At 32.1% G+C, this 14222-nt stretch overlaps 1 protein-coding gene across 1 annotated transcript; it reads left to right on the top strand.

Annotated features, from left to right (window-relative positions):
- The first annotated feature begins 7089 nt into the window (after positions 1-7089).
- On the top strand, positions 7090-8925 carry LOC131854585 (leucine-rich repeat-containing protein 24-like). The gene is given in 2 exon segments (XM_059205705.1): positions 7090-8555; positions 8558-8925. Coding segments are annotated over 2 exon segments (1761 nt in total). The 5' UTR covers positions 7090-7099; the 3' UTR covers positions 8863-8925.
- The last annotated feature ends 5297 nt before the right edge of the window (positions 8926-14222 follow it).

A 14222-nucleotide genomic window follows, 5' to 3' on the forward strand; every position in this document is an offset into this window, starting at 1 on the left:
TAACAATAATAATTATGTATAGGAAGGAAAAAGACAATAGATGCGGTTAGAAAGAGACAGCGTATGAAATAATGATAACAATAATATGTATTTCAAGGAAAAAGACAACAGATGGGATCAGAAAGAGAAGGCTATTGAGAACAGTAGTAGGATGTGTCAATAAAGAATTTAGTGTTCGAATAATATAAGGTTTATATAGCATAGACTATACACGATCTGTTTGCAGTTTTTGAAGAATTTAGTTTTGCAAGATATTCATTCGATAAATTTATATTGTATCATTTTTGTAGTATTTGATACCAATATGCCAAATTCCACTCGCCAATAAGTTTGTTTTGTATGTTGTTTAACTTGCAGGCAGTGAATGTACAGAATCATAGGCGTGATATTTGTGCTCAGAAATTATACAATTGTGCAAATAATTAAATTGATACCAATTAATGATATTTAAATACCAGATTCAAAGTATAAAAGTCACACATTGACTAGATAGTGTTACAAAACTAAATTGATACTCGAATTTGAATATCTCGTGAAAAAATCTCTCTTACCTCAAATTGCCTAAAAAAGTCTTGGAGATATTACCAAAAGTAACGAATGTTGCATTACATAGAAACGTATACCGAATGCCGAATCACAAATGATGCGTGGATTTCCTTGAACAGAATCGGAATCAAAACAGTCGGTAACAACACTGCAGTAACTTTCTCCATCGAAAATTCCAAGCGTATATTTATTTGAGCGAACTTTCGAGATGTTATTGAAGATTCATTTCGGTGTAAGATGTTATGAAAATTTATTTGTAATTGAACGAAAATCTTCGTGAAACATATAAATAATTGATAATTTACAGCGTATTGTTACAATATTTGTAATAATGAATTGTAAAATAATTGTAACAATTATGAAGGAGTTTGCTTGTGTTGAGTAATTGTTTTTGTTTCCTTTATTTCTTTTTCTATTATTATCTAACCAATTATATTCAAATTAGGCATACACGGAATATCGATCAGTGTTTAAATCATTACATACATAGTATAAAACAAAGTCGCTGTCGCTGTCTATCCGTCTCTATGTATGCTAAAACCTTTAAAACCACGCAACGGATTTTGATGCGGTTTTTGAAATAAATAGTGATTCAAGAGGAAGGTTTATATGTATAATACATGTATACCCGGGTGAAGCCGGGGCTAGTAGCTAGTAAGAGTATAAATTGGAATAAGAGTTTAAATTTTATTAGTATTACTAAACGAACTTGGTACTGTAAATCGAATATAATGCAATGTTTGAGCTTTTTTGAAGCTGGAGTGATTGAGATAGTTTTTAGCAACAAGTTATTAGATTTTTTTAAAGTTATCTAATATTTTATCTATATTTTAATGAGATAAAAATTAAAGCTAATATGTACTAGCTAAATACCTCAATTTCGTATGCTGCTAAAATCTACATTAAAATCGGTTCCGTAGTTCAAAAGATCTAAGTGGACAGACAGCAGAAGAAACTTAATTTTATACTATGTAAAGATAAGGTTTTTGTTATTATATTATATTGTATAGTTAAATAACAAATACATAATATTAGAAAATAGCTCTTTTCTATTAAACATTGTCTGAAAGCAATCATTAAATAAATATTTTCAGAAAAACCTATAAGAATAATAAATAAAAGAAAGAACGCAGGTAAAGCCACGATCCGCCGCTAGTTATTTGTAGTGTGAAAAACAATTCCAGAAAAAGAAACTGTACGGCATCAGAAAAATAGAGCCAGGAAATAAATCCATGCGAGAACAATAACAATGGGTCGAAAAACTATAAAAGATTCTCGCGTTGCAAAAATAAAGAGGAATTTTGTACTTTGCAGTCTGAACGTGTGTCTGCAATATGAAAGGTTCAATAAGTAACTCCCGTCGTATCTATGTACTGTTTTTTCTCCTCAGGATTTATGTTTGCCTGGTCCTTACTTATAGATACGGTTATATATTTTGCAGTGTTCCATGTTGCGTCAAATTCTGAATTAATTCATTTTTAATATGTAGAAAGAGTTAGGTGAACTTGTGTCACATGAAAGGTTCAATAAAGTATCTTCCGTCGTATCTACATGCTGTTTTTTTTCTCCTCAGGGTTTATGTTAGCCTGGTTGTTACTTATAGATACAGTTATACATATATTTTGCAGTGTTCCGTGTTGCGTTAATTACTTTCTAGAATATCTGAATTAATTAATCTTTAATTAGTAAAAAGAGTTAGGTGAACGTGTGTCTGTAATATGATAGGTTCAGTAAGTATCTTCCGTTATATGTACATGCTGTTTTTTTCTCCTCATGGTTTATGTTAGCCTGGTTGTTACTTGTAGATACGTTTATATATCTTGCAGGGTTCCGCGTTGCGTCAATTTCTTTCTAGAATATCTAAATTAATTAATCTTTAATTAGTAAAAAGAGTTAGGTGAGCGTGTGTCTGTAATATGATAGGTTCAGTAAGTATCTTCCGTTATATGTACATGCTGTTTTTTTCTCCTCATGGTTTATGTTAGCCTGGTTGTTACTTATAGATACGTTTATATATCTTGCAGTGTTCCGCGTTGCGTCAATTACTTTCTAGAATATCTGAATTAATTAATCTTTAATTATTAAAAAGAGTCTGGTGAACGTGTGTCTGTAATATAATAGGTTCAGTAAGTATCTTCGGTTGTATCTACATGCTGTTTTTTTCTCCTCATGGTTTATGTTAACCTGGTTGTTACTTGTAGATACGTTTATATATCTTGCAGTGTTCCGCGTTGCGTCAATTTCTTTATAGAATATCTCAATTGAAAAATAATAATTTTTAACAAGAGTTAGGTGAGCGTGTGTCTGTAATATGAAAGGTTCAATAAATAACTCCCGTCGTACCTAGGTACCTACTATTTTTTTTTCTCCTCAGGATTTATATTTGCCTGGTCGTTGCTTATAGATACTGTTATATATTTTGCAGTGTACCATGTTGCGTCAATTTCTTTATAAATATCTCAGTTAATAATTAATTTTTAATTTGAAAGAATTATTAGATGAACGTATGAAAGATATGAAATTAGATTCCCGTGGAATTTATGTACCTACCGTCTTTATTCTCCTCAAGATTTATGTTTGTCTGCTCCTTCCTTATATGTTATATATCTTGCTATTTTTGTAAAGTGTACCATGTTACGTCAATTAATTTGAAGAATCACTGTTGAATATATATTGTTTGTGATTTTTTAATTTGTAAAAAGTATCTAAACATTTCATTTAAAATATGTATTTTATTTTATTTATATAATTAGGCAAATATTACTTATTATAAATACCTTCAGTATTTACATGTGTATATATGTAATTTGTAATGGTATATTACCTATTTCTATACTGCGCCAACGACCTGTTCTTTACTCTTTCGTCGTCGTTATCGATCTCCCAGGTCGTCTTTAAGATGTTGATTGATTAATTTAAGCTACAAGACCGCCTTTTTGTATATCAAAAATTTGTAAAATGTTCCTTTTGTATTTTTTTTATTATTTTATACCTATATATAAAAAGTGCATGAATCTTTTGTAAGTGGAGGTCAGGTCAAAGCGGTCACTACATTAGAGTATAATCATCCATCTATTGGACGGACATTCAGAACTGGACAAGACAAATATCCACTCTGGACCATTAATCCTTCTAATCTTGACAGAAATCTCCGGAAGGTGAGCGTTCACAGTGAGGTATTTATCAACACGAGTTGAGTGGCACAATTCCTCGTTCGACGATATGAAAACTTATAAGATTTTTCCTTTCCTCACTGCGTGTTTTTTGCAGAAGAAATAAGTTTTATTTGCTGTAATTTGAGAGGAGTGTCATCTAGTCATGTTATTAGCCAATTAATTAATTTATTAATAAAACTTTCACAACATATCTTATATATACAAAACAATACTTGTATCTTTCTTTGTACTTTATAAGGGAAAAGTTTTTGATAAATACAATATTATAGTATTGAATATTGTATTTTTATCAAAAACTTTTTCCTGTTAATTCAGAAAGAATATTAATTCAAAATAAAAAAACATAATAAAATATTTAAACTGTTACTTGTCTTGTACTATCTAGTGGAGTGCATGCAACAAATCTTTAATTTGTATCTTCAATTCATAATTTAAAAATAACTTATAAATTATAGGTTATTTTATAATTTAAAGGTAAATAGAAATCTAAAAGTGAAAAATTGTTATTAAAAATAGTATAAACATTTTTAGAGACTGAAAAAATATTTTTTAATTTAAACGTAATGTATTAAAAATCTATAACTGAAAAAATGTTAATAATAAAAGAAGTATAAACATTTCTATAGACTGAAAATATTCTAATATGTGGTAGTAATACAAAATGCTAATATATGTATTTATGCATTTATATTCTTTAAATGACTAAACTGCTGAACAGATCCAAATGGAACATGTCTAGATATATTACATGAAAGGACTGCAACGGTTATCTTTACCAAATAAATGTTTGGTTTGATTTAATTTGTTACCTCAAATTTTTTTTTTCGGACTACTCTAATGACTACTCTGTAAAGGCCAGCTGCGGCCAACACCGCAGCTGGCCTTTACAGCTTCACCGGACGATAGGGGGCGAGTGCAGATGGCACTCCAAACCCGCGGAAGGACTTATGGAGCGGCTGAAGGCCAACTCCTGCCTGACGGATACGACTTCAGTCTGAGGGCACCACTAGGGGTTCGAACCTCGGCTCAGGCCGTCGTAATATCGATCCCCGTTTGAATTGGACGGGGAATCGATCGGAGGGGTCCTCAAAAATATACAAACGCGGGCTGAGAAATAAATATGATTTCTATTTAGTTATACTTATACATACCTTTGGTCCAAAAGGAAAGCGCCTCTTGATATCACTGGAGTACCGTACTAATTTAATTAGAGGCAGAGTCATTACTACCCAATTAGTGTTGATGAATTTCGCCTTTGACACTGGCGATAGCAAATTTCTAAAATTGACGTTATCACCTTCGTAAATATTCTAAAATACCCGTTAGAATTCAATACACCGTTTTCTACGCCTTTGTATTGATTTTAATTTAAATTAAACACGTTACATTTCTACCTATTGTACTAAATGATTTATTTAAAATAATTTAATTTAAATTAAAAAAAATACATTTCTACATGTTCTAAATAATTTATTTAAATTTTACTAGCGACTCGTCCGGCAATGATCTATTATATATCTTTGATTTCTCGGCTTTTTCTATACTATAACACGCATGTATTATACCACAGATCACATAATATTATAATCTCTGTTTCTGTTTCCCACTAATCTCTGTTTGCCCTATGGTCGACTGGGAGGAAATGCCTTATGGTGTTAAGTCTGCCATATGCACCTTTATTTTGTTTTATATTTGTGCATGAAGTTTTTATAAATAAAAAAAAAAAAATTATAGTTGTAAACGTTCCTCTTGAAACACTATCTATTGCTAAATACTGCATCTGTCTACCCACTTTCTTAGTTATTTTCTACGTACACCGTCGCTTCTACTACTGGAGAAGGAGAACTCTTGATAATCACGCCAGAATACACTCAGTGTATCATTGCGATTTTTTTAAGCTAATCTAGGTTTACCCTTATTTTTAAGTATTAGGTATACTGGTATTTTGAAACCCTATTGAATTTTTTACATTTGTAAATTTCTATAACTACTTTCACAATTCCAGAGATATAACGAAGTTTAGTAGATATAAGCTTTGTCACATGAAATTACATCCAGTGATATGGGCCTGAATTGCTGGATGGAATTTCAGAAAGTATAGAAAAAATATTTACAAAAAAGAACTTTATATAAACACTAAATGTAAAACAAAAGGCAATCTCTTACAAAAGAAGTATTTAACTTAACATATAAATAATATTATCAGGTTATCTCATTTATATAATGTATATAAATGTGAACAACTGCGAATTCATTTTCATGATAAATAAATATTACTATAAATTTACTTTTATTAAAAAAATATAATCTCATTTTACTTTAAATTTATTACTTTCACGAATAATTTATTACGACAATTTTATTTTTATACTTTCATGTTTAATACGCATTATTATTAAAGGTTGTTATTAGCTCTCTTGTTGTTATTCATTATACAATTATTTATGTTAAGACTTAATTAACTATATTATTTATTATGACCATTTACAAATTACAGACTAGATTCATACTTAATTCCTTAAATTTCGTGAGTTATTTAATAATAATAGTAATAATAAGACATTTATTCAGCATTACAGTATTCTTATTTACTATTTATTTCTTAAGGTTTCTAATTTTATTGTTGTATAATTAAGTTACGTACATAATAAAGTACTACATTTTAAATTTTGAAACATCTTCAATTATGTATATGATTTTCAATTTACTATTTCTCATTAAATTACAGTAATTTTATATACCAAACTAGCTTTTGCCTGCGGCTTCACTCGCGTTAATTTATCCCCTTAGGGGTGGAATTTAGCGAAATCCTTTCTTAGCGGATGCCTACGTCATAACATCTACCTGCATGCCAAATTTCAGCACGATCCGTCCAGTGGTTTGGGCTGTGCGTTGATAGATCACTATGTCAGTCACCTTTGAGTTATATATATTTAGATAACTAAACTAATAATATAATACTTTATTATAGACTAGTTGTAAAAAACACTTTCTATATTAATAAAATGGAGCCTGATCAATCTCATACTGTCCACCTGATTACAAAGTAAAGTTATAGATTAATCTTACTGTTTGTTCCAACTTTTATAAAAATCAGAGTGATTGAGACTACAAAGATTGTAAAGTTTAGTACTGTTATAAAATCTAGTTTATTTTTAGTCCACGCTGATTAATATTCTAGTTTGTAATTAGTACAGAATAGAATATAGGACATGAACCCTAACAAAAGTCCGATTTAATCAAACTCGTTTACAGATACGTTAACCAGATCCATTGTATCTCCCGGTCCAGTATTGTTTAGCTAATCTCCAGTGATTAACATTCCTCCTCTTGTTGTTTCAGGCAGTCGGCCGATGTAAACATAAAGCCGAAATGAGATGAGTATGCGTGTGGCGTGGGCCAGATGGTACTGGATTGTTATATTCACGACTTGCGCTGCGAGGACTGCCAGCGACTGGCTCGATTGCGCCCACATCGCTACCTGCCGCTGCAAATGGTCCTCGGGTAAGAAGACAGCTTCATGTGCCTCCAGTGACCTACGCCGCCCGCCGTCTCTCTCATCAGACATCCAAGTTCTCGATCTTCACGACAACCCGCTAAGAAATCTCCCTCAGGAAGTTTTCGCTAATATAGGCCTGTTAAATTTACAAAGATTGAATTTGAAAGCGACTAAATTGAGATCGATTCATGCTGATGCATTTTTAGAGTTAAGAATTTTAATCGAAGTCGATTTAGCCGATAACGACCTGTCAAGCATACCGAGAGATATATTTAGAGGTAACGAAAGACTGCGCTTAGTTGTACTGAGCAACAATCCTTTGACAACACTAATTGCAGACCAATTTCCATCATTACCACACCTACGGATGCTTCTATTAGATGGATGCAGATTAAGATCTTTGCATACAAATTCGTTGAGGAATCTGAAATCATTAGAGACAATAGACTTGCGTAGAAATCAGTTAACATTCCTTCGTTTAAGTACGTTCTCATTGCCCGCTTTGAAGACAATATCACTATCTGGAAATCCATGGGGTTGCGATTGTCGTCTTCGTGAGTTTAAGGACTGGTTTTTAGATAGTAAATTGGGTACAGAGGAGTTAGTGTGCGTAGAACCATCAACACAAGCGGGTAATAAGTGGCGCAACGTACCTAGTGAAAGTATGGCCTGCGCGCCAGAAGTGCGTTCAAGTACATTAGTGGTAAGAGCTGAAGTTGGTGCACCTACTTCCTTTGGTTGTTGGGTGCACGGTGTTCCAAAACCACGAATTACATGGTTATTCGATGGAGTGGATGTTCATAATGGTACTGTTGATATCGATATGGAAGAATCGGAGACTAGTATAGACAATGATAGTTCTGAAGTAAGAGTACCTGGTAGTGTAAGATGGGTTAATATTACTCTTTTAAATGTGACATCTAGCGCTGCAGGCGAGTGGACGTGTGTAGCTAAAAGTATAGCAGGCGAAGCAAGAGCCATTATAAGTCTAGTTTTACCAAGATCTCAAACCGCGACTGCCCGTACCGCTCCAGGTATTCCACAGCTTTTAGGAGTTGTATTTGGCGCCTTAGGTGTTTTAGCCAGCCTTGGTTTTATTGCCGCTGTTGCTTGTTGGCATTTAAGAAGACGAACTGTACCACCGAGTCGAAGCTTTACTGACCAAGAAAAAAGACTTATCGACGCATCAGTAGTTGTTAGCTGCGATCGTTCTATTGGAGATATGGCATCACCATGTGATTTCGAGTTAACTGAAAGATCATTATCAATTGATGATAATCAATCTAGGGGATGTGGATTTGATCCTGTTCATATAACTATAGAAGGTACTCCGGGGCTTTTCCTCCACCACCAGCGGAATTTGCAGTACCAGTTCCTTATGGCAATATATTCATATCGGTGCAAGTGGCAGGGAGAGGAGAACCTGGGAAATATCCAGATTTACTAAGTGGTGGAGCTACTTTACCCAGGCGGAGTAGAACATGCTGTGCTGCACCTGCTTATGATAACATGGGTCCCAGAGTTACAGCAACCGGGAGTTCGACCTGGTCATTGCCAGGCGCTAATTCAGATAATGCTGATCAATCGGAGACGCCTGTCTTAACATTACCACCTCCACCTCCAGAGTTTGTCTCCCTTTAGCCTAGGCCATTGGTACTAGACGCCTCCAATCTGAGGTGACCTGGTACCTAGGACATTTCGAGTCAATTAGACTATCCCTAATTTTATTGTATTTAATGCAATTTTGACGTGATTATTCATTTGTAAATAGTTTAGAGTGCTAAGTGCGGACGATGTGTGACATCCTGTGAGATATACGTAAGGTTGTTATCAATATAATATAAATTGTATAATAAACCCTTTATGAAACTTGTTAATATGTTGGGATGATTGAAGTAAAGATGCGATATCTTCAAAGAGATCAGAATGCGTTTCAAGTTGAATACCGTTTCATTACACGACATCGCTTGCAATCTTTGAACCGTTCAGACGAGGGCACGGTGACTGATATCGCATTCCTCTTTGAATATTACAGCTACTTTTTCACTTTATTTGTCTTTAGATATTCCTTTAAGTCTTACGCGTATGTGTCTTCCCAACTTTTGTAAATATCGTTTATTCGTATTATACAAACTTCCCAAACATAAGACTGACCCTTTTGTCTTGTTTTCGTCTCTCTTTGTGACTTAACGAAAGTGTATATACACTCCTCTTAGACAAGATAGCTTCTAAATATTTACTTTGAAAGCAAATATCTAATGTAAATGAAAATAAACAGATCATGTAAAATTTGGTTTCGTTTTATTGTATGTATTTACCATTCACTTGGGGACCCCAAATATCGAAATGACGTTGACAATGAATTGCTACCAAGAGATTTAATTTGGACGATTTGCCGTGGGCCATATTGTTATGAATGTTATTTATGTACAAGCATTAGTATTTGAAAATTACTCGTTGTTTTGCTTTATACATTGTGAATTATTATAAATGTGAGTAACAAATCTATATGTTCGGCGATCACGATTGAATGGTGAAAATCATTTGTGGAAAAATTGAAAAATTATAACAATATTACATAGTATAAAATAAAGTCGCTGTCGTTGTCTGTCCGTCCTTATATATGCTTAAATCTTTAAAACTACGCAACGGATTTTGAGGTGTTTTTTATTAATAGATAGACTGATTCAAGAGGAAGGTTTACATATATAATACATGTACATCCGTGCGAAGCCGGTGCGAATAGCTAGTTAGTTATAAATTGTAATACTTTTAGAGTACAGTCATGGAAAGTTAGTGTTCTTTCAATATTCTCAAACAGTACCAAAAATAATTTGGTTTCAACCAGATTCGTACTCATGACCTTATGAATATGAGTAATTTGCCACTAGGTCACGATGCTCTAAAAAGTAATTAACTAACTAAACCGTTGTTCTCATCTTAGTACGTACGTGAAAAAATTTAACCAACTAATGAAATGTTTACAAAACATGGCCCTCAAACTACTACTAATCCATTGAAGCCACTGGAGAGATCCCCGTGGTTCAGCACACTGACTTACTTCGCAGGTTCGATTCCTCGCACAAAACAGACACTACTCGAGTATGATTATTTGTATTCATCTGTGTGTTTTTTATGTATATTATATATGTATTTACAAAGAAATGTATCTAAGTATATCTATCAGTTGACTAGTATTGTGTTGTCTCTATTACTGATCCTTTGTAATATATAACAAAATCTCGGAAACCATAAAACAAGAAGGGAAAATTAATTTATTTAAAAAAAAAAGGCTTAAAGAATTACTGACTAAAAAAGCTTATTATACAGTAAAAGAATTTTTAACAAACGTACTGTAGGAACTAACACTGCTGAACATTACAACAGACTTAAATTTTAATTTCTTTTTGGAAATGAGTCATCTACGAAATCGCTATACTCTTTAAACAGAGTCCATGTGTATTGTTCATATATTACATGTAAATTTATGTATATACATGTGCAATTATAAATAAATAAATAAAATAATACCCATAAGATATGCTCTACTTAGTTAGGGTCTAGATGGCGCTGTATGGAATGTTCATGATTAGTCTTATTATTAGAATCATTCGAGAACGTAAAATGTTAGAATGTCCAGTAATTTTTTATTCTATAATATTATATTATATAAAAATAGATAGAACTATTTATTATTCTCAAACAGTTAGAGATTCACTGCAAAGCAAAAATTCTATCGAATGGTCTCTCATCACGGAAAGGTAAAGGTAAAGAACCACTGAACTGTACAAAGGTAAGGCGCACGAACGAGAAATTCACGGAATTAATGTAAGGGGTATGTTTTCACGTTGGAATTCAAAGGGGGATGCGTGAAAATTCAACCTTGACGCTAAGGAATTATTGCAAAGCATTATTGTCCTTCAGGTTTATTGCACGAGGGTAATTTATTCCTGTTTCAATTTTAAATCCATCTGATTTTTCAACAACCTCAATGCTTAAGTGTTTATACTCAGTGAAAGATTATTTTACATGCAAAATAGATGACATTATATAATTTTTATTAATAACTATAAATATTAACATTAATTAATTAATATAGATATTTAAATATATTTGTGGGTATTCGTAATGTAATGACATAATTTTATATTAAATTGAATATGATTTAATTTGAATATTTGCATACCTCTAAGGGGTGCTGCATGTCATGTACTTTTATTAGTTAATAAGATCCGAAACTACCATGTAGCAAGCAAATAAATAAATTATTATTAAAATTCACCAGAGACATTTTATCAATCCAAATTGATATTAATAAAAAAAAATTAAAGGGCATTAATCACTATTTTAAACTACTTTAGAAAAGGTTCTTATGAGTACTTAATACTTATTGAGACAGCAAATTGCGATTTTAATGATAAAGTTATGACTATACTAGCTGTGCCCGCGGTTTCACCTGCATGAAGTTTATAACCTATATGTTATTCTAATGTTTAAACGTATTACTGTAAAGTTTCATCAAAATCTGTTCAAAAGTTTTTGCATGAAAAAGTATCAAACATTCATTCTTTGATCTATTCAGGCGTACTCATAAACTTTCGCGTTTATAATATTATATAATATTGTAATCATATATATCTTATATATGATATATATTAAGAAGATTACACAAAAATTACCATACTATAGTTTATTTCTGTGTCATTTTTAAATCTATTTGCTTTTTCAACAACCCGAATACATAAAAATTACCAGAGATTTTTGTTGTCAATTCAAATTGATATTAATGAAGAAAAGTCAAAGGGCATCACTATTTTAAAATAAATTAGAAAATGTTCTTAATCCTACTTAATTTTTTTTGTTACTATGGTAAATTGTGATATAGTTATTACTTTATTCCACAAGAATTACGGTACTATAATGGTACTAGCATAGACTTTCAATTACAAAATGAATTATCAAAATATATTAATAAATAACGAAGATAAAAAAATTGCGAAATAATTTATTAATATAGTTAATGAGGTCATAACACAAATAAATTTTATGGTAAATGTAATATTATATAGAAAAGATTAGATTTTTTCCATTGAATAGGCTTTAACACCAAGGATCGATTTGGAAAAAAATTACAATTAAAATTCTACATTAACATAGCGAAAGTAATTTTTCAAAAACGTTACCTTTCCATATGAATATTTTGATAATATAATCCATCGTAAGAAAAAAATACCTAAATCACGTACGTTTTGGAAATAATTGACAATAGCGCAAAGTGATGTACTACAGTTTTATATAGGACATCAATATCGACGTGTTTCTGTATATGTGTATGTTATAAATTATTTTTTATATATTTTTTTTTCTTAAATGTCTATATATATTACGTAAATCTTTATTTACCATAAAATTATTCGTGTAAATACCCGATTAATAATGTGTTAAAAAAGTTTAAGTAATTAAGTTATTCTTTTAAATGCATTTACGGTAAATAACTTTCACTTGATCCTATTGCAGATTCCTATATTATGCTATTATATTGATATTATCGAACTCGCTACCATTAGAAAGAAAGGCAGTGTCAAACCGCTAGACAATGATGCCTTGATATAAAAGAGAAATTCTCCAGAAAGTACTACAATATGCGGCTATTTGTCCACGGTTTCGATCCCATGGGATTGTAGACAAATCCGACCCCATGTCAAGGTCCGGGAAATGCTGCCGAGTTATTGAACGCAGGGTTGCCAATCTTACAGTTTCTTGCGCCATGTTGCCATGCAAAATATATTTTTTTTTATTTATTTACACACAAATTTATACAACATAATATAAAAACAATAAGCCGCAAAACTGCTCAGCAGGTTGTCTGCAGCAAAAGCGCTATATAAAACTTAATACTTACTTCTAATCTATATATACACACACATACATTCACATAAACACATTACTGTAGAACCAGGTATCTTATGCCACACAATGTTTGTTTACAAAAAAGTTTAATGATTTCAAATATCATATTAGGTAGGTTTAGTTACCATATTAGGTAATTTTATCATTATGGATAAACTACGTCTCCTATTACCTTATGATCCACTGGTGATCTTCCGACGTACTCCGTTAAGACAGGCGGCTGGATTCCCTGAAATAATAATAATAATCTCAGGACAATTCACACAGCGCCATCTAGATCCAAGTTAAGCTAGCAATAGCTCGTGTTATGGATATATTTTTTTCGTAAATACATACATATTATATAATACATAGGAAATACCCAGACCGATACAAACAATCATACTCATGAATACAAATGTTTGTGCCGTCGAACCCGCGACCATCGGACGTAATGCGGTGTACTAAACCGCTAGACCACCGAGGTATTGAGACAAAACAAAGGATACAAAAGATGTGGGAGGGTTACGACAGTTCTAATTAGTGTTGTTTTTTATATAATTCTAGCTGACACGACAAACTCCGTTCCGTCTCAGAATTTATAACGTATCAAAGTTCAATAAATCTTACTAGATAGTATTATTAACTCGAAAGTTTGTAGTATGGATGATGGATGGATGTTCGTTACTCTTTCACGCAAAAACTACTAAACGGATTTGAAGTTTACAGTAATGTAGATTCTACATCATAATCTTTTTAAATTATAGCCTATAGGCTATAATTTAAAAAGAAATTATATAAATTGGGTGAAATCTAAATATATATAACTCAAAGGTGACTGACTGACATAGTGATCTATCAACGCACAGCCCAAACCACTGGATGGATCGGGCTGAAATTTGGCATGCAGGTAGATGTTATGACGTAGGCATCCGCTAAGAAAGGATTTTGATTAATTCTACCCCCAAGGGGATAAAATAGGGGATGAAAGTTTGTATGAAACTTTGTCAATTTTAAACCGAGGCTGAGACTTTGCATGCATAAAGCTACTATGACGTGGGAATCCTCTAAGAAATGATTTTGATAAATTCCACCCCTAAGGGATAAATTAA

This window comes from Achroia grisella, unplaced genomic scaffold (assembly GCF_030625045.1).
Source record: "Achroia grisella isolate CSIRO2021 unplaced genomic scaffold, CSIRO_AGI_Agris_v1 utg1240, whole genome shotgun sequence".
Taxonomy (NCBI): Eukaryota; Metazoa; Arthropoda; class Insecta; order Lepidoptera; family Pyralidae; genus Achroia; species Achroia grisella.